General features: G+C 39.8%; 1 protein-coding gene across 2 annotated transcripts in view; it reads right to left on the minus strand.

Moving 5' to 3' along the window:
• IMPDH1 (inosine monophosphate dehydrogenase 1) overlaps nucleotides 1-21747 on the minus strand; it is a 123841-nt gene extending 102094 nt beyond the window's left edge. Inside the window, exon 1 of one of the 2 annotated variants that reach the window (XM_075208509.1) lies at nucleotides 21326-21747. In XM_075208509.1, coding sequence (XP_075064610.1) covers nucleotides 21326-21549 — 224 coding nt within the window. In that variant the 5' untranslated portion in view covers nucleotides 21550-21747. The remainder of the gene's footprint in view (nucleotides 1-21325) is intronic. The other variant, XM_075208510.1, reaches the window with a different exon arrangement.
• Between the last annotated feature and the right edge of the window lie 239 nt (nucleotides 21748-21986).

Consider the following 21986-nt stretch of genomic DNA (forward strand, 5'->3'; position numbering starts at 1 on the left):
AAAGGGCACAGGAAAAAAATAAGGAGGACTTCGATATTAGTACTTGATTTAGATATCAATAATAATAAACCTCCAATGACTTAATAAATATCGCAGAACCTTAAATTATAAAAAATAAATCTATTTATTGCATATTAATACATCCAATTTTCCACATAAACAGGCGTGTTACAATTATTTTGTGTATAGACTTTATATACTTGAATCCAGTGATTGTGAATATTATTTTTATTTCTTTTTATAAAAGTGATTATTAATACTGCTTTTTAAGGTGCAATATATAGATTTGTTTTTATAATTAAAGGTTCTGCAATATTCTTTATCTTTGTTGGATATATAATACCATTATGCTACCTAAATCAATTTTTAGTACAGGCCTCCTTTTTCCCCTGTATTTTTTTTCTGTGTCCTTTAAAACAAATAAAGTAAAAGTAAAACTGAAAACCATCAATAGACCCATATTATTTTGTGTTCCAAAGGCAAGAAGATAATTGTATATATTTTTAATTTACAGTCACACATTTACAGTATTTTACAGAGCAATGTAGCACAGACACCGAGTAGGTTGAAGCACCCACACAGCAGACAGGTAAGATTGGGTGTCAGCAATACATGGGGACAGAGGTGGGAATTAGGTGACAGGTATCTAAATGAAGATAAATTCAAAATAGGCTAACTTAACTTTTGGTGTCCAGGTATTTGCCATTCATATTTTTATTATAAAAGTATATGATTCTCTTGGTCTTTTGATTATGTTGTTTTTTGTTTACTATATTGTTCAATTAATTATTATGGTATTAGTATGCTTTCTTTGCTTATTGATTGTAGTAGTGATATTGGTATGCTCTTCGTCATTATTGTTTCCTTTATTTGATTGGTTTGTTGCATTATTCTTTTCTGATACAATATGTCACTTGTTTTGTTCTTTGTTTATTCTTTATGTTATTATTATGCCTTCGTCATTTTATTGCTTGTGGTACTGTGATTCTCTATGTAGAATTTTTAACTGCTATTGAAGATCATTGTGTAATTTGATGCTTATCACTGAGGCCCTGATTCATCAAGGAACGTAAATGCCGTTATGTGCCATATTTTGCGTACAGTCGCTCAGCACATGCCCAGTAACTAACCATATGCCAAAAAATGCAGCAACATCCAATTCATCTTCGAGTGCAAGTGACCCTTACAACAGCCTACTATTTCAGGGGTGAAACGGGGAGGGGAAAAGGGAAATGCATGTAGTCAATTAACCTACTAGTATGTTTTTGGATTGTGAGGAAACCGGACCACATGGAGGAAACCCACACAAACACGGGGAGAACATACAAATTCACACAGATAAGGCCATGGTCAGGAATCAAACTCATGACCCCAGTGCTGTGAGGCAGAAGTGCTAACCACTGAGCCATCGTGCTGCCCACACTGGCTCTTAGCCTAAAGCCCTTGGAAGCGCTATTAGTATATAACTTGTGCCGTACATGCATATTTGTGCAGATCCATGTTTTCCAGCCTAAGTGCAACATTAAATCATCCCCATTATCTTCAGAAGGACTATTTTTTTAGATAACTGTGAATTTTCTTGTCACAATTTCTATGAATGAGAATTGTAGTAATGAACAGCTGGAGGAGTCACCATATATTTGCAATTATATCTGATATACTTTAGCAAGGTCGTTATGACATGTGCTCTTGAGCAAAGATTACTAGAACCATTGAAATCAGCACAGATTTGCATATCCACGTCATTTCAATCTCTGTGGATCTGAAATGTAATATTATAGAGCAAAACCCAGAAAGGTAGATTACAAACTCAATGATAATTTGCTGACAATTCAAGGATATTATGGGGTCACGCAACTCCAGCCTTCAAAGGCATGTATTTGGCAAGATTGTTGTGTTGTATATATCCTGGGTAAGAACAAATATGGTCTAATGAGGCCTGGATTTGTGCAGCCCAGGAAAATTGAAACATGAACATTAAAAAAAAAATAAAAAAAAAAAATTTACCTTCATTAATTTCTTGATGACTAAAATAAAGTTTCCCCTATGTCCGACACATGAATCAAATTGTGTAGCTTACAGGGCCAACATAGGATTTTTTTTCAAGGGGAAACGAATATCAGATTTTCATGGGTACTATTCCACCCTTATTATCATCATCATTTATTTATATAGCGCCAACATATTCCGTAGTGCTTTACAATTGGGGACAAATATAATAAACTAATAAACAAACTGGGTAAAACAGACAAAGAGGTGAGAAGGCACTGCTCGAAGGCTTACAATCTATGGGACAATGGGAGATTGACACATGAGGTTAAGTCTACATTTTGCATTTTGGCCCAGTTGGACTGCAAAGGTAAAAGTGACTCATAAGCTAAATGATCCCGTCACACAACAATGTTGTTAAGGGGGTAGTTGTCTTGTGTGAAATTGTGTAACAGGCTAAAGGTAGCGAGGTTAAGAGGGTGGCTGAGGAATATTATAAGCTTGTCTGAAGATGTAGGTTTTCAGAGAAAGCTTGAAAGTTTGTAGACCAGAGGAGAGTCTTACTGTGCGAGGGAGAGAATTCCATAGAGTGGGTGCAGCCCGAAAAAAGTCCTGTAACCGGGAATGGGAGGATGTAATGAGGGTGGATGAGAGACACAGATCTTGTGTAGAACGGAGTTGCCGAGTTGGGAGATATTTTGAGACAAGAGAAGAGATGTTGGTGCAGCTTTGTTGATGGCCTTGTAGGTTAGTAAGAGTATTTTATATTGGATTCGGTACAAAACAGGCAGCCAGTGTAGAGACATACAGAGTGATTCAACAGAGGAACAACAATTTGCAAGGAAAATCGGTCTTGCCGCAGCGTGCAAAATAGATTGTAGGGGTTTGAGTCTGGTTTTGGGAAGACCTGTAAGGAGGGAATTGCAATAGTCAATGCGGGAGATGATAAGTGCATGAATTAAGGTTTTTGCAGTGTCTTGCGTGAGATATGTGCGAATTCTGTAAATGTTCTTTAGATGTATGTAGCAGGATTTAGATATAGAGTCAATGTGGGGAACAAAGGATAGGTGTGAGTCAAGGATTACACCTAGGCAGCGAGCTTGTGGGGTGGGATTTATGGTCATGTTATCAACAGAGATAGAAATGTCAGGTATGCTCTTGTTGGTGGGTGGGAATATTATTAACTCTGTTCTAGAAAGATTAAGTTTGAGTTGGCGAGAGGACACCCTTACTTTATATATATATAGATAAATATATATATATATATATATATATATATATATATATATATATATATATATATATAGATATACAGTATACATAGAATATGCCCCAGGATAGTCTACAAGCTATATTGTATTAAATATACAACTTGAGGGGTTCTGAATTGCCACCTGGTGGTCATAAATGGTACTGTACATTCTTTTATTTATTGTTTTAAACTTTGATGACATTTTTTGGGCAATATTTTCTGATTTAGGTGTGTTGCATGAAGCTGATTTCGCCCCCTAAGCACAAGAATGTGTTTGATAGAGTTCTCTGTACAGAACGCCAAGGAGTTGTTTTCAAAATGGGTGTAAAATAGTCTAAAAATAGCGGATTTCCACTCATAAGCACAGCTGTACACTCACAAGATGCGTCCGCCTCCGCATCACCAGCATATATGCCTGGCTTATAACAAGTCATGAACTTCATAGTGTATTTGCACCTGCCCTGTAGCAGGTACAAAACATACGCAAACTAACAGATGTATATTCGTGTTTCTGTAGGTCTGCATGAACTGCATTTGCACGAACACACCTTTACTGTACTCGGACTATGTTACAACGCCCCTTCACTCCCCCGTCCCACCTCTCCAGGCACAGGCGGGCATAAGTGACAGAATTACACGAGTCTGCATAGGCGCATATACATGCACCCACTTCTTTGACATGCGCAGAGTGATTTCACGCAAGCTACACTACGCAAATTAACATACTTCCCAGTCTGCATCAGCCCCCATGTGTATATCTTTTTGTGAACATTTATAAAAGACTTAAGAAAATCATTCTCTTCTATTTATTCTATTATACTACCTCTCGTTTTAGCAGTGAATTATTATATTTAATTTAAAGATAGGGTTTGTCAACAGATTTAGTACTCCTGTATCTGAAAACCAGTGTAATTATTGGCAAATCCTTTGAGAGAATTTATGATATATTCACATGGTCAGCTTGTAGTACATATGTGCTTAAATACTTTGCTGAGTTTTCTCCTCTCCTTTGCTTGCACCTTACACTATCCAGTGTCTGAGGCAAAACAGTTTCAGCAACCATTCTAATAATTTTAAAAGAAATATGCTCAGTGACAAACCCTCCCTAGACACACCTTCTCCTCCCACATATTGGAATGGCAGATGTCCCTCCTCAGAGCCCCACCATTACTTCCACACTGCTGCTTAAGGTGCCAAGGACAGAAGGATCAAAGAGAACTCATATTGTTATTTATACATTGTCAAAGGAGGGGTTAATATGCACCCCTACTGTATGACACCAAGACTTACTATGGCCATATAAAAGTACATGGATGCAGACTGAGAGATTTTATCATACCTCCCAACTGTCCCAATTTAAGCGGGACAGTTCCATTTTTATCCGATTCTTAAATTGCAAATGTTGGGAGGTATGCTTTTTAACAGGCCAGTGACCCCTATTATCCTCAGACATTTACAGAAGGAGGTTAATTATTCTGTATAATATGCAACTTTTTTGTAATGAACACTGAGATGATGACATCAGAACTCACCAATTATAAGCATACAAAACGGTAAAACAATGTTTACAAAGACAATATCTACATATATTATATATCTATAATAGCATAATTGTGTATTGTAAAAACATACACTGACCAGCCGCAGCATTAAAACCACCAGCCTAATATTGTGTAGATCCCCCAAAGTCTCTCAGATCCTTACGCTGTTACGAGCTATGGCTCGGTTCGTGTCCTGGCTCGCTGCCTCCCAGCTGTCATAGCAAAAGCTTGGACATCATCATCATCTATTTAATTATATAGCGCTATTAATTCCGCAGCGCTGTACAGAGAATTCACTTACATCAGTCCCTGCTGCATTGCAGCTTACAGTCTAAATTCCCTAACATACACAAACACACACAGACAGAGACTAAGGGCAATTTAATAGCAACCAATATGTTTTTGGAGTGTGGGAGGAAACTGGAGCACCCATAGGAAACCCACTCAAACACAGGGAGAACATACAATCTCCACACAGATAAGGCCATGGTTCACTTCCGTCTTCTCCGTCAGCGCAGCGTCTCGGCAACTATAGGCAGCCGGACATGTGCACATTAAGTATTCATTAATTAGCAGCCTCATGAGGGCTAATTATGCACTCTGGATCCCTGGCCCCTGATTGACAGTTTGAGTTTTTTAAGGCAGGGAGGGCTTAGCCTCCCTGCCTGTTAGCCTCCCTTGACTTGTTTTTGGACCTTGAGTGAACTGACCCCTGTCTGTGTTTGGATTACTCGTGTTAGCAACCTGGTTATCCTGCTCACAACTGACCTTTGGTCTGTCTCTGGTATCTACCTTCTGTATTCTGGTTACCCTCCACCTCGTGCTACCATTATCACAGATAAACGTTTACTACTCCAGGGGGAGTAGTAGATGTCTATAATCAGCCCTACGGGGAAGGTGGCCTCTAAAAGTGAGGACCTCTATCATGTTTAGTTCTAAAAGATTATCTAGGTAGCCTTTAGCCCTAACATACATTTGTCAATTATTCCTGCTTTCAACATATCAACTTCAAGAACTGACTGTTCACTTTCTGCCTAATATATACCACACCTTGACAGGTGCCATTGTAACAAGATAATCATCATCATCATTTATTTATATAGCGCCAGCAAATTCCGTAGCGCTTTACAATTGGGAACAAACATTAATAAGACAATACTGGGTAATACATACAGACAGAGAGGTAAGAGAACCCTGCTCGCAAGCTTACAATCTATGGGACAATGGGAGATAATCAATGTTATTCACTTCATTTGTCAGTGGTTTTAATGTTGTGGCTGATCGGTGTATATTTATATATATTTATCACTAATGTATGACATAGCATATTTCTATTAGTTAAGAGCATGACATTCACCCGCTGTTTGTTTTGCATGTCTATATCAGTTCCATAATCACTATGCAAACAATAAACAAAACCATGCTGTTTTACAAACGGGCTCTGAAGCTGGTATGCATTTTAAATGAGATATCCACAGTGAGGTGTCTTCCTGTCATGAGCATAAGTTATGGTAATTCTAGTACCTGTATTCTTAAGTCTTCCTCTGTAGTACCTGAGACCAGAAGAGCTCAGCAATGGTGCAGACTTTCAGCACAAGTACATAATGTGTCATTCAAAAGCATCATTACATTTAAAAATCTGACAGCAAATAGTTTAATCCAGTCACACTTTCAAATGTAATGAGCTGGATAATGAAGCCTGGGTCTGACAGTTGTCAGACTGCTTGGGTTCTTCAGGGTGGAGAACTGGAGAGTATCAGGTCTCTCTGGTGCAGAAAGATGGTGGCAAGGAAATGGACCATAGCATGCAGATACTGAGCTGTCTCACTAATCAATGAGAGAGAACAAATCCAAATGTGTACATCTGCACTTTAATCTCAGGTGTAAAATAAAAGTACAAAAAAACCAAGAAATAAAAATATATATTAATCAGAAACCATGTATGCTAAATGCAAAAGTATGTTTTTATGCACCTAACTGTAACCTACAATTTAATTTGGAATGATCTAATAATAATCATTATTAAAGAATATTTATAAAGAGCATACAAAGTATTTTACAATTAGTATATGTTGCACAAACATTACATAGAATTACTAACTGCTCACCCAAGATTACAATCTAAATGTATGACGGTTATGCTGTTTAATAGTGTTTAGGGGTGAAAGTGAACAGGTACAAAATACTTGGGCCTGGGCCTGCCTGGGGCCCTGGCCTGCTTGTGTAGTGGGAGGAGCCACCAACCTGGTTTGGCCACACCCTCGGCAACAATGCAAATTGCCCCAAGAAGCTGTACCAGGGCCCGAAAATTCCTCTTGGCGGCCCTCATCGTGTAATAAATTTTGACCATATCTCATTGCTCTACTGATTGGCAATCCATTTCCTATGCTCTTTGCAAAAGGGCCCAGGCCGATCTAAATACGTATCAACCTACAAATATGTGACGAACGATAGCTAGGATATCCTGAACCAGTAGCATTCTCATTGGACCAGTTTTAACGAACTGGCTGCTTGTGCAATAGGTAGAAATTTGCAGTCAATTTATCTGGTGTTTTTGCCTATTTTGCTTTGCACTTCAAGTTAATACACACACATTATGATCCTGGAGTATGAATTTCTACCCACTGTTGCTTTTTGATGATGATGTTTTCTCTTGTCTTTCCATGCTGACAGACACCCTATTCCTGAAACATTACTAAGTGGAGCTGTCATGGTCACGGAAGCTAACAAAAATGAACCAAGTGCACCCATATTTCACTCAGTCACTCAGTTCTTTCTTGCAACCATGTTAGGCAACATTATAGGCAACCAGAGCAGTACAGCATTTCTATACATGATCCAGACCATGCTGTTATTTATTTAACTAACATGTCAGCCACACCTGTTTGAAGCCTTTGGTATCAATGGCAGTATGTTCTGTATATGTACTTTCTCTCACCTATCCTCCTACACTTTGTGATTACACCAGTGGTCAAAGTGGGCTGGTATAGGGTGGTATGCCATACTGCCACTTCTTTCATTGTAAAAATATCAAATTCAATTCACTTACATTTTCCATACTGCCACTTCTCAATTTCCATACCTCTACTTCTAAATTTACACTTCGACCACTAGTTTACAAACAATCACCGGCACAATATTACACCAATGAGAAATAAACAAAAATAGAAACAGGTTAGATGTAGTAAAGCAAAATAAACAAGTTTTATTGTGTGTGTTTTCTTGTTTCTTTGGTGTATTCGTTTAATTCAGATTTTACATTTTCAAACTGCAAATGAATTTTAAATCATTTAAGACATCATTAATACTTTTTCTTAACCCCATGCAAAAACTTTGCTGTAGTCAGTGTTGGTAAACAAGGGAAGGCAGGCATCTTCTTTTAGGGTATTTGGAGGATTAGTCACAGTTACGCAATCCTCAACAAAAATTTGGTTAAAAAAACAAGTTTTATGTGCATTTGACAGCACCATCTTATTTAGCACGAGTCTGAAAGCCATTCTCCTTCAACAATTTAACTCTCTAATTTTTTGCGTTTTCGCTTACCTCTGCTCCTCCTCTTCACATCATGCCACAACCCCTGTCACAAACAGTCCTGCCCTTACTACATGAGCTTTAAAATCATGTTACTTACAATGGAGACACTCATTTTTAAAGCGGCAATGCCACCGCCGCCTACATGAAGTAATCAAAATGTTAAGGTTAGGTTTAAGGTTAGGGATAGGGTTAAGATTAGCCGCTTTAAAAACGAAAGCAGCATTGCTGCTTTAAAAACTAAAATCTCCATTGTAAGTAAGATGATTTTAAAGTGCCGCCATTTCCTTCTTTCAGAATGTATAACAGCCGTCAGCAAGTCCTATCAGAGATGTGGTCTATCTTCATAATAATAAGTCTACATTTTATATATTTCGAAATTAGTACCATGCATTATTTTGTCGCTATAATGGTTGTCGGAATTCCAACCACCGATATAATGACTACCACTGTATTACATACTCACAAAAGATCTTTTGAAAAACTCTGTGTTGCAGTGAACATTCTGATGTAATTGGCTAAAAGTTGTTCTATTCCACTTACACCTCAAAGTAGGATCATTCAGACAAGCATCCGATAAAAAATGTTAATAAAAACACTAGTCATAAATACTCTATCCTATTTAGTGTATTTGTGTGTACCTAGTATGAGAAATAGTGGGGACTGAGGAAAGGGTGCAACCAGGGTGTGCCTTGCTATTCTACTGCCTGAGGTAGTAACTGAAAAGGCCCTTTGTTACTCCTTATACAAATATAACAATTTGCATTTTTATGATGTACATTATAAGACACAAGCAGTGTCACTTTCACCATTATTAAACCACCCAGCAAAGTAGAAACAGCTTATATGTGTAAACCCCAGCCACATTGCAATGCTTATTTAGATTGGCAGGGGACTCAGAAGCAGGGGGCATAGCTGGCAGAAAAAGGCATCCTATGGTAAGGTGTGAACTGATCATTTGACGCTCACATTTAATCTGAGGAAGCCTTGTGTGGCAGTTCTTGATAAATATTTCAGTTTGGCTATAACACTACCCAAAACATCTCCACTTTTTCAAACCCGCAGTTTAGTAAATATAGCCCCTAGAGCTTTTTATCCTTAGCAACGAGTAGACATAGATTTAGAATGGTAAGCACATTATGCAGTGGAGTTGGCGGTGTATGCTACTGTTGCTACCTTGTTGGGAGGCATTATTCCTAATCTTGCCTTGAGGTTGAGAAGTCACCCCAGGTTGGAAGGTCTGTATCCTATACTCGTCATGAGGCTGGGAGGTCTGTTTCCTACACTCACCATGAGGTTGGGAGGTCTATTTCCCACACTCGCCATGAGGTTGGGAGGTCTGTTTCCCACAATCGCCATGAGGTTGGGAGGTCTGTATTCTACACCCGTCATGAGGTTGGGAGGTCTGCTTCCTACACCCGCCATGAGGTTGTGAGCTCTGTTTTCTACACTCGCCACAAAGTTGAGAGGTCTGTTTCCTACCCTCGCCACAAAGTTGAGAGGTCTGTTTCCTAAACCCGACATGAGGTTGGGAGGTCTGTTTTCTACACTCACCATTAGTTTGGGAGGTCTGTTTTCTACAGTTGCCATGAGGTTGGGAGGTCTGTATCCTACACTCGTCATGAGGTTGGGAGGTCTGTATCCTACACCCGTCATGAGGTTGGGAGGTCTGTTTCCCACACCTGTCATGAGGTTGGGAGGTCTGTTTCCCACACCTGTCATGAGGTTGGGAGGTCTGTTTCCTAAACTCACCACGAGGTTGGCAGTTCTGTTTTCTACACTCACCATTAGTTTGGGAGGTCTGTTTTCTAATCCCGCCATGAGGTTGGAAGGTCTGTATCTTACACCCGTCATGAGGTTGGGAGGTCTGTATCCTACACCCTTCATGAGGTTGGGAGGTCTGTTTCCTACACTCGCCACGAGGTTGGGAGTTCTGTTTTCTACACTCACCATTGGTTTGGGAGGTCTGTTTTCTAATCCCACCATGAGGTTGGAAGGTCTGTATCCTACGCTAGCGATGAGGTTGGGAAGTCTGTTTCCCACACTCGCCATGAGGTTGGGAGGTCTGTTTCCCACACTCGCCATGAGGTTGGGAGGTCTGTTTCCTACACTTGCCACCATGTTGGGATGTCTGATGCTTACACTTGCTGCCAGATTGGGATGTCTGATTCCTAATCAAATGATGAATAATGAAATTAATGGTGGCATTGTCAAATGTCATCAATAATTTATCATTTGACCGAACAATTTTCTTATTTCACCGTCTTCTTTAATTTGGGAAAATGATATGCATTGATAACTCTGACATTGAATATCAAGATTTTTACCACCAGATTGACATAATACACTGGTAACATATTAATATTCAGAATGACAGAGCTAAAGCTGTTGTTCAATTACAATATCATTTTTCAGTATGTATAGCCTATGGGTAGTTGGGAATAAAGTTATAATACTCCCCGCCCCACCCTTGTCTCCCACCATTTGGTGTAAGGGTGATGTGATTCTTGTTGTTTGTGGCTCTAAGACCCTGAATTGCTCTAATTTGCGTAATTTCTACACTGAACATGGCTCTCGCACTGCAGTCCTGTATAATACAATCTAAGCCACGTACAGTGGGGAAAAACATTGGATCAAAGTCACAACTACACTTAGCTTCCACTTGCCAACCACAGCAGTGCAGTGTGTCAGAGCCTCCAGGACATTATGCCCAATCACAGCAGTGCAGTGTGTCAGAGCCATGAGGGCATTATGCCCAATCACAGCAGTGCAGTGTGTCAGAGCCATGAGGACATTATGCACAATCACAGCAGTGCAGTGTGTCAGAGCCATGAGGATATTAAGCACAAGCACAGCAGTGCAGTGTGTCAGAGCTATGAGGACATTAAGCACAATCACAGCAGTGCAGTGTGTCAGAGCTATGAGGACATTAAGCACAATCACAGCAGTGCAGTGTGTCAGAGCCATGAGGACATTATGCACAATCACAGCAGTGCAGTGTGTCAGAGCCATGAGGATATTAAGCACAAGCACAGCAGTGCAGTGTGTCAGAGCCATGAGGACATTAAGCACAAGCACAGCAGTGCAGTGTGCCAGAGCTATGAGGACATTAAGCACAATCACAGCAGTGCAGTGTGTCAGAGCTATGAGGACATTAAGCACAATCACAGCAGTGCAGTGTGTCAGAGCTATGAGGACATTAAGCACAATCACAGCAGTGCAGTGTGTCAGAGCTATGAGGACATTAAGCACAATCACAGCAGTGCAGTGTGTCAGAGCTATGAGGACATTAAGCACAAGCACAGCAGTGCAGTGTGTCAGAGCTATGAGGACATTAAGCACAATCACAGCAGTGCAGTGTGTCAGAGCTATGAGGACATTAAGCACAATCACAGCAGTGCAGTGTGTCAGAGCTATGAGGACATTAAGCACAATCACAGCAGTGCAGTGTGTCACCAGGAGCAATGATACATATTGACATTATGCCCGATCACAGGAGACAAGGAAGTAAATACTATAACTTTAGCCTAATGTGTCCACAAGCAGTACATAGTAGAAATATTTTCTGTGAAGTACTCTGTTAAGACCTTAAATCATCAGAAAAATCACCTATTCTCCATGGTTTTCTTACCTGATATCTAAACTTGCTGTATTTTCTTTCTACCAAAACCTGTTTATTTGTAAAGGATCAGTAAACTTACATTTTACATACATTTAAGTAAATTCCCACCTTCCTAAAAATCTTCCCTGTACCCTCCCTATATCCCTCACTGAAGAAAATATTTTTTCTTAAGTTTCCTACATTTCGTTGCCCATCCACCCTCAGCTACCTCAGTTTAGCTCATGACACATTCCTCCCTGGCCTCAAGGACTACTTCACTGTAATTGTGCCCTTCTGGTGTGCATCATCTTGCATATTACAACCCATAAGCATAGGCATTCTCATTCCTGCCTGCATGGATAAAGAATGAGTAGCCAGGTTGTTGTACCATCTTACTCTATGCTGGAAGAATTAATATATGCTGTGTTTTGTAAATTCACCTTCATAGCAGGTGTTCAGCACAAGCCATTACAAGTGTTTAGCATGTTATTCTCTGGAGACCTACAGACAAGTAAAGTGGTGGAGTTTGTTTACAATTTTCCATGTGCAGTCAAGAAACTATAACTACAGACGTTTCCCAAGGGTCCTTTAGCTCACCAAAGCCAGAGATCATATCTTACCCAGCTCCAAATCTAAGAACTATTCTAGAATACTGGCTCATTACACAGGAAATGACACTTTCTCACCACAAAGTTCAGGAAATTAAGCTGTTTGCTACTGAAAAGCATTTTTATTATACAATCATTTTTTTCATTCATGTATCAACAGCAATGTTAAAGAGCACTGGTATTTAAATAGCCACATGTAATGCAATTATTGAAGAACATTTTTCTTTGGAAATGTTGACATGTACTACTGCTACCATTCCTACTGACAGAAGTTCACTGAAAGTCTCTTATAATAGTGCATATTTTTGTTTTACAGGTTTTTACATATTGAACCTGATAGATTAATGGATAAAAAGGCAACATGGCAAAAAGAAAAAAAGGAGCAGTGTGGCTTCCAAAAAGCAAGAGCAAGGGGTACAAACTTTACCCCATATGATGGAAAGGTACAATAACAAACTATTTTATCTGTCATTAGCTTTTATTCCATTTCTGCCATTTTATAATGCATGGGTATGAAAGGACCATAAATCTATAATAGAAAAGGACAAATATGATTATTAATACATGCACCTTTGTATGAGCAAGCTGGATAATGGGCACATTTGTGATTGACCATATATTTGTACTTTAGTAAATTACCTGCATTGCTCGCGAGGAGTTTGAAACTTTCCAAGATGAAAGACAGTAATTTATGAAACTTTTAAAAATGACACCTTTAAACAAATTAGACAAAAATTCATCTCATCTAATGCTTAATGTTGGATAGGGAGAGAGCAAACTGTAGGCAATAAGCCTCTTTGGTGGTTCTTTAAAAGGGACACTATTACTAAAACTGAATCATTTAAATCTGTGATCAAACATATACTTTAGAAGTATATAGTTGTTGTTTTGTGTAGATAACATTTTACACAATAGTTAACATTTTTACTGTTTTATTGTTGGAGCTGCAGTTGTGGAGCTTCTCTCCCTCAGTCTCAATGGCAATGTAGGACTGGGATCAGTGGGGGAACTATCGTGGGTGCTGCTATGGGGTCCGGAGGTGAGGCGTCTAGCAATTCCATAGCAGCAGCACTGGTCCCTACCTAAATCTTCCTGTAAAGCACTGTTCTGCCTGTGACTGGGATATTGTGTCCCCGCCACCTACCATGGAATCTAGACATCTGAACCTAATCAGACACTGGTGCCTGCAGCATACATAGGTATATGGGGAAGGGAGGTGGCTGGATGGCAGACTACTTATGCACTAGTAATCATCATCATAATCATCATTTATTTATATAGCTCCAGCAAATTCCGTAGCGCTTTACAATTGGTAACAAAGATAATGTTACACTCACCCGCGCCGCATTTCCGGGTAGTCCCGGCGGCGATCACCTGACCGAGGGGCGGGGAATTCAAATTCTATTTCTTCCTGCTCTGACACACTATCTGTGTCAGAGCAACGAGCTATCTGCGCCTGGCTATCTCCCTTGTGAGCCTTTCCCTGTGAGTTCCTAGTGTCTCCTGGACTTGGATTGTTTTCTGTGTACCGACCTGGCAAATTTCCTGACTACTCTACTGGCTGTTCCCTGGCACCTCTGTTTGGATTAACCTGTGTAGCGACCCGGCTTGTTTCCTGGCTATTCTTTTGTATCCCCTCTGGTACCGCTGTTGGACTGATTTCTGTGCACCGACCCGGCCTGTTTCCTGACTACTCTCTTATACATCCCTGGTACGGCAAAGCGGAGAGATTCCTGCCTATCTAGCCGGAGTTGCCTCTCGGATATCACGGTTAGTGTGTTACTGCTTACATCGTGTGCGCTACTGTTACCTTGCTGTCCATCTCATAGAACCTTATCCTTACGTTGGTAGGCTAACCTGGGGGGCGCGACCTGCAGTTCTCCGGTAGCAAAACCCATCCTGCCTTGTGGCGGTTCTTGGAGAAGTCCAGGAGGGCCGTTAGATTCCGCGCCCTGGGGAGGCCGGCACAAATACCAGCCAAGGTAATTCTCAAGTTGTAACAGATAATACTGGGTAATACATACAGAGAGGGCCCTGCTCGCAAGCTTACAATCTATGGGAATGCACCTTCCATCGCCAGCCATGTCCCTTCATTGGCACATTTATCAGTGGGCCTTTCATACCCAAGCCTTTCACTCTTACCAATGGGCCCTTGACACCCAATACCAACACTGGTTGTATTTGTATTTAATCTTAACTAGTATTCTGAAGATGTGAGTTTAAAATTATAGTTAACAATTGTGGGAAGAATACATTTCTGTGACAGTTTGAGGCATACTACTGTTTTACACTGTTAAAAAGGCCAAAGTTTCTACAGTAATAAACAAAACTGAAACATTGTTTTGCATGGATATTTTTTTTCCTCTTTTTGTTTTGAAACAAGTTTAGAAAAAAATGTAACTTACTTAAACATTTTACCAGCAGGAAAGGAGTTTTATATTTAGTGGGTTATGAGAAAAACAGCTGGCTTGGATCTGTTCTATTCAGTTTCCGCTGGCAGACTAGTTAATTCTATTACATCATTGCTAGTGTTAGTGAGAAATAGCATTGTGGAGGTATAAAGACTATATGCATCTGTTCTGTTTGATGGAGCCAGATTAAAGCTTTTTAAGTGTCAATCATTCTGAATACTGAAATTTACACTACCTGTAGTACAAGCTAGTGCACACAAATGAGGTTGGCCTTAGACATGTAAAGCAGCTGTCTCCCATATTTGTATGGGGCATCAGGCCACCTGCACTACCATTGCCATTAATTTCAGTGTTAAGCTCACTGACCGATCGCCTCCTTCTCACCTAAGGGATTGACTTGTATTATTTCTGTGCTGCTCATGATGGGAGATTTAAAATGACTTAAGAAAGCCATTGACAGGAAGATGGCGGAGACTCCTTCACTCCCTCTCATTCACAGCTGCAGTGATTTAACTGGCTGGTGAACACAATCCCATTTGCCAACCTATCACCAAAACAGCTGCCCTGTCACTTTTGAATTCAGGATCTCTGGACCCACAGGACTATGATGAAAGAAATGTGAAAAGTGCAGGCACACTTAAGAGGCCCACAGTAATGGAACATTTAATGAGGACCAGTAGAGGCACCCTCAAATGAGACAAAGTCCTGATATAATTCATGTGTGAGAGCCCAGTCACTAAGTGGTCAAGGTGCGTGTGGATTTTGTCAACTATTCTTTTAGTGACAAAACACCTTGTTAAGTTGCTGCTTGCAGGAAAAAGTTCAGTGGACAATATTTTCAGGGATTAGTGCTTGATAGCTAAAATTGGAACCCGTTACCATATTTGCGAACAGTAAAATGAAGTCCCTGTTTCAGGTATCAGCATGTAGCCCATTTAATGCAGGAGAGTTTTGATTTCTCACTGCAAGAGGCTGGTTAGAGGCATGCTGCTATGTGCACGAGGGAACATGAGAATGGTCTTTATCGTCTCTTACAGTATCCTCTCAGTTATCTGTACTTTGTTGTATTCAGTCCACTAAATAGAATGGCTGAATTCACACTGCTGATTTTCCATTGGATAATGGAATCAATCATTGGGAATGGGAATAAACCAGTTTATGATGTCCAAGCCAGTGTCTGAGAGATGTCTGCTCTTTCTTCAGTCTGCACCGATATGAAATGAGCTTGCATGTGCTAACAGTGCATGGAGAATATGGGTTTTCAATGATAAATAAGGGGCATTTGGGTTTCTGTGTATGTTGGCCTGGTCCATAGAGCCATCCAGCCCAGGGATCTTCTGTGCTCTCACCGTCTTTAAAGGTGTCCTCATATCCAAATCAATTTAATGAAAATATTCCCCAAAAAATATTTTAATAAAGGGGGTGGTACTGAAATGTTAGGTTGGACTTTGTAGTTGACCTTTACACTTTTTCTACAATGCACAACATTTTCAGTTGTCTCCAAAAATATGAGCAAATCCCCCTTTTACAGTTTCTTCCCAAACATCAGGGACTGTGCTTAGGGACAATTTGGCACATTTGCACAAGGTAAGAAGCAGTACAAATCTTTCTTGCATTTTTACATGCATGTATGTGCTTGCTTACCCTGGTCCACTTTTAATCTGCTAATTAATGCCTGAAAAATGCATTAAAAGATGGATGAATTTTTATTTTGAGCTTATTCCAACTATTGCAGTCTAAGGGCTAGATTTACTAAGCTGCGGGTTTGAAAAAGTGGGGATGTTGCCTATAGCAACCAATCAGATTCTAGCTGTCATTTTGTAGAATGTACTAAATAAATGAAAGCTAGAATCTGATTGGTTGCTATAGGCAACATCCCCACTTTTTCAAACCCACAGCTTAGTAAATCTAGCCCTAAATGTTAAAAACTGTATTTAATATATTAGAATGTGTTGCTAAGTAATTCTAAAGCGCAGTCTACAAGTACATTATAATTTATTGGTATAAGCACAGGAAATGTGCATTGAAAACACGTTAAACATGCATCGCTGATGCACAAATGCATATTATTTTCCATGTGATTTACCTATTTTCCCAGCGTGTGTGTGTGAACAAACCCTGAGTCAGTATAAATATTAATTGTCAACATTGTATGTAAAATTCTCAGTTCTGAGTAATGGTAGCATGATTAATATGCAGTATTTTGCCATCTTTTAATGTAAACATATGACATTTATTAAACATACAAAGGGTGTTACTAAACATCCTTGAAAACACAAGTTATATTGCTAAACATACTCAGTACCTAAACATTTTTTTCACATTTATCTTTTCACCACAATAATTTTATTACATCTATAGTACATACTATTCATGCATCATCTAAATGTACATCTTGATATACATGCCAACCCCAAAAACAATGATATGTACATGCTCAAAGGCATGATGTGCCTCACAACAGCAATACCTTATCAGTCCTGCAACCTCACATCTCTTATAGTAAAAGCCCACTGTCAGTTCACACAAATATTTCACCGACTCTCTAAGTAAAAAGAAGGTAACACAACTTCTGCAGGCTACAATCTAAGACATAAATAAACTTAAACATAATGGACCTCATTCATGTTCGGATGCATGTCCGTTTTCGTAGTGTTTATTCAAGCAGGGTTTCCCAAACCTAGTCCTCAGGGCTCTCCAACAGTGCAGGTTTTCTGGATCACATGTGACATAATTAGGACCACCTGTGGATCTGTTACAATGTGTCAGTCAGTAATGAATACACCTGTGCTCCAGCAAGGAGATATGGAAAACCTGCACTGTTAGGGAGCCCTGAGGACTGGGTTTGGGAAACCCTGGTTTATTGCTTTAAATTGCTCTGCACATGACCAGAAACAGGCATTACTCTATTGAGTGCAATTGCATGCAATTCATGTCTAAACGCAAATGACACTTACGACTGTCTTTATTGACCATGCTTGTTTTCACCCGTATCTGTTGCACCTACGATAGAGCAAGTATAAATGCTGACTGATAGCAGTGACTGACACAGCAAGGCCTTTGATTTAAAAATTACATGTATGTATGCCAGTAGCTATCACAGAACAACTGTATGCAACTAAGATATACTATTAACATGCATTTTATGGTACATAGTGAAATCATATTTATGTATGTAATTAATGTAAATAAAATCATTCAAAATATATATATTATATTTGAAAATAAATATGTATATGATTACGATGTTAATTTGTAATTTTATGATCAAATAAAAGTTTTATGTGTTCAGATGTGAGCTCTTTTTTAACTTATGCATGTGCGTATACTGCTGTATGTTCTGTGTCTCTACATATGGCAAGTACTGCAGATTATGCTTCCACCCAGATTCAAATCGAATCGTATCTTGAGATATGCTTGGATGTGAATATGGCCAGAACTATTCTGAAGTTTATTACTCTGACACTTCTAAGCAGGGGATAATTGTATCAAGCTGCGAGGACCCAGGAGGTTTGAAAAGTGGAGATTTTGCCTATAGCAACCAATCAGATTCTAGTTACCATTTATTTAGTAAATGTACAAAATGACAGCTAGAATCTGATTGGTTGTTATAGGCAACATCTCCACTTTTCAAACCCGCTGGAAAATCACAGCTGGATACATTCAGCCATAGTCAAGAGAGGGGGAGGCTATGAAAGAGATACCCTACATACTTCCAGTTCATAAGTTCTATCAGAAAAATCATTAAAAAATGGAAGTAAAGGAGAACTGTCAAAATCAAAGTAAGGTCTGGAATACTCAGAAATTTGTGCTAGAAATGCTTCTAAACTGCCCAGATATGCAACACAGAACCCATATATCAATGCAGAAAGCTGTAACTGACATCCAGATAGTGGTCCACAGTACAGTGTTGCTTAAACAAAACAAAAAACTTTTCTACAACCTCATTAAAAAGTCAAGGTCTGAAGTATGCCAAACAATACTTAGATAAGCCGAAAACTGTTTAGAAAAATTGCTGTGAACTGATGAAATAGAAATTGAACACCAAAGAAAAACATGTAAAGCATTAGAAGAAAAGAAAACCTTGCCAACCATTAAGCATAAAGGTGAATGCATTATACTTTGGGAAGAGCAAAGGAAATATTGTCCAGGTAGATGAAATTATGGATTCAACTAAATATTAACAAATCCTAGAAGCAAATGTCTTAAAGTCAGTGAAGAAATTGAAGCTGAATAGATATTTCAGCAACAATCCAAAACACACCTAGGACACACTTATGAATCTACCATGAAATACTTACAGGAGCAAAGGATTAAGGTTTAGGAATGGCATTCATAGTGCTCATTATTTTATAGAGACACAAAAAAGTAGTTTTAATGGCGCTAAATAGTTCAATTTAAAAAATAAGATGGTAATCAATAAGACAGCTGTAATCGGAGAGATATGGCAATTCTCTCCAATAACATAAAGAAAGACACAAAAAATAATAAGTAATATCCTGTGCTCTACCTGATTACCTATATGTATTACGATATATTATATTAATAGACTCGATATTGTATAGGTCACCCTTGTGCCACCAAAACAGCTCTGACCCGTCGAGGCATGGACTCCACAAGACCTCTGAAGGTGTCCTGTGGTATCTGACACCAGGGAGTAAATGTATTAACCTGCGAGTTCTTTAACACCCGCGAGTTCAGCGTCTTCGGCGATTAAATTTAAAGCGGCGCTGCATTGTAAAGGGAAGTTTCCCTTTACAATGCAGCGCCGCTTTAAATTTAATCGCCCAAGACGCTGAACTCGCGGGTGTTGAAGAACCCGCAGGTTAATACATTTACCCTCAAGACATTAGCTGCAGATATTTTAAGTCCTCCAAGTTGCGAGGTGGGGCCTCTGTGGCTCTGACTTGTTGTACCAACACAACCCACAGGTGTTTGATCGTATTGATAGCTGGGGAATTTGGAGGCCATGTAACACCTTGAACTCTGGCATGTTCTTCAAACCATTCCTGAACAATTTTTGCAGTATGGCAAGGCGTATTATCCTGCTTAAAGAGTCCATTACCATCAGGGAATAGCATTGTCATGAAAAAGTGTACTTGGTCTGCAACAATGTTTAGGTAGGTGGTACATGTCAAAGAAAGTTCCACATGAATGTCAGAACCCAAGGTTTACCAGCAGAACATTGCCCAGAGTATCACACTGCCTGTGCTGGTTTGCCTTCTTCCCAAAGTGCATCCTGGTGCCATCTCTTTCCCAAGTAAACAACACACCTAGCCATCTACATAATGTAAAAGAAAATGTGATTCTTCAGACCAGGCCACTTTCTTTCATTGCTGGATGGTCCAGTTCTGGTGCTCACATGCCTATTGTAGGTGCTTTTGGCAGTGGACAGGGGTCAGGATGGGCACTCTAACTGGTCTGCGGCTACGCAGCCACATACGCAGCAAGAGATGCACTGTGTATTCGGACTCCTTTTTATCATAGCCAGCATTAACTTTTTCAGCAGTTTGTGCTACACTAGCTCTTCTGAGAGAGGCTAACCTTCGCTCCCCACACTAATCAATGAGATGCTTTCGCTTGCAGATTTAGCCTGCTTCCAACACATCAACTTCAAACCTGACTGTTCACTTGCTGCCTAATAGATCCCACCCCTTGACAGGTGTCATTGTAACAAGATAATCAATGTTATTCACTTGTCTGTGGTTTTAATGTTGTGGCTAATCGGTGTATATACCTTTTCCAAGACAGGGTAACTTTAGCTTGAACCTATGTCTCCTATTTATTAATCTGCGGTGGTAACAATGATCCGGTTATCGCAGCAATAGAAAATCTGTCTTTGTTGAAACTTGTTATTAAGATATCGCCAGAGCGGCTGAGTAATACTCTGGGCATATACACATTGGTGACCTGATTATCCAGCTTATGCATGTGCAGCAGAACTGACAACCCAGACTTGGGCTTTCAGTTGAACTTAGTGAATAAAATAGGAATGTTATTTCCAGATATAAAACAATAAAATGTTATTTCCAGACACATTAAACAGGCTGAAGTACCTCTTAAATGTGTCTTAGGTTCTCCTTGGAGCACACGTACCACTAGTTGAGAAATCCTGACTTAAAGCAGTATTATCTAACAGCTGTACATTTACCTGTGTATTAATTGTAAAACAATGTAGTACAACAATCGCTTTAAACAATGTACACATTACTGTCATTGACAATATTTAATAAAAAACAGTCCATATTTCCTGGAGATAGGAATGAATCCTCTGATATTAAACAGTAGTGACAAGTGCTGTAATTTATTGAACTTTAGAACACTGCAGACAGCAGTGGAAGTGCACCAGTTAAATAAAAATGAAAATAGTTTTCTCTTCTGGTCTTCCTTACCTCTCAGGTTCATACCCAGCCTGCAGTCGGGTAGCACTGTACCTCTGAGCCGCTGTCTCGTGCCCATGAAGATGCCCACTATGTACAGGTGAGCAGCCATTAATTAAGGAACGTCTATGTGAGATATGAGATGGAGAAAGTGGGGGCTCCTTCACATCCCCTACAATGAGTCGGTAATCATAAAGTCCTTGTTGAGCATCACCTTCATATCTGTACCCATCCATCCCCAGCAGGAGAGTGAGAGCTGCTGCTGGGTGACAATAAATTCAGAGGAAATAATTATGAGAGAGAGTCACTTAAACATCCTGTGCAGGTTGCTACAATCAGCAGATCTGCAGAGTGCTATATAGTGTAATTGTCCTTTTAAGTTTTAAGACAGGTTGCCCTTGGTGCTGAACTCAGCCTGAGCAGACAGAAGGCTGGCTTGTCTGAGCTGTGCCCTATCTGTCAAAGAGGATCGGAGTATTTAACATCCTGATAGCTGGGGAATTTGCACGCTTGCAGATTCCCTGCCCCCTTCCCTCCCTGCATGTATCTATCTCCAGGAGCTGTCTCCACCCAGAGGACAGATTGCTGGTGCTTCACCGGGGAACCATGAAGTGGCGTGTCCTGCCTTCTTCTGGGCACCTTTATCGCAGGCTGCAGGCCCCATAGCTATTGC

This window comes from Mixophyes fleayi, chromosome 4 (genome assembly GCF_038048845.1).
Source record: "Mixophyes fleayi isolate aMixFle1 chromosome 4, aMixFle1.hap1, whole genome shotgun sequence".
Lineage (NCBI taxonomy): Eukaryota > Metazoa > Chordata > Amphibia > Anura > Limnodynastidae > Mixophyes > Mixophyes fleayi.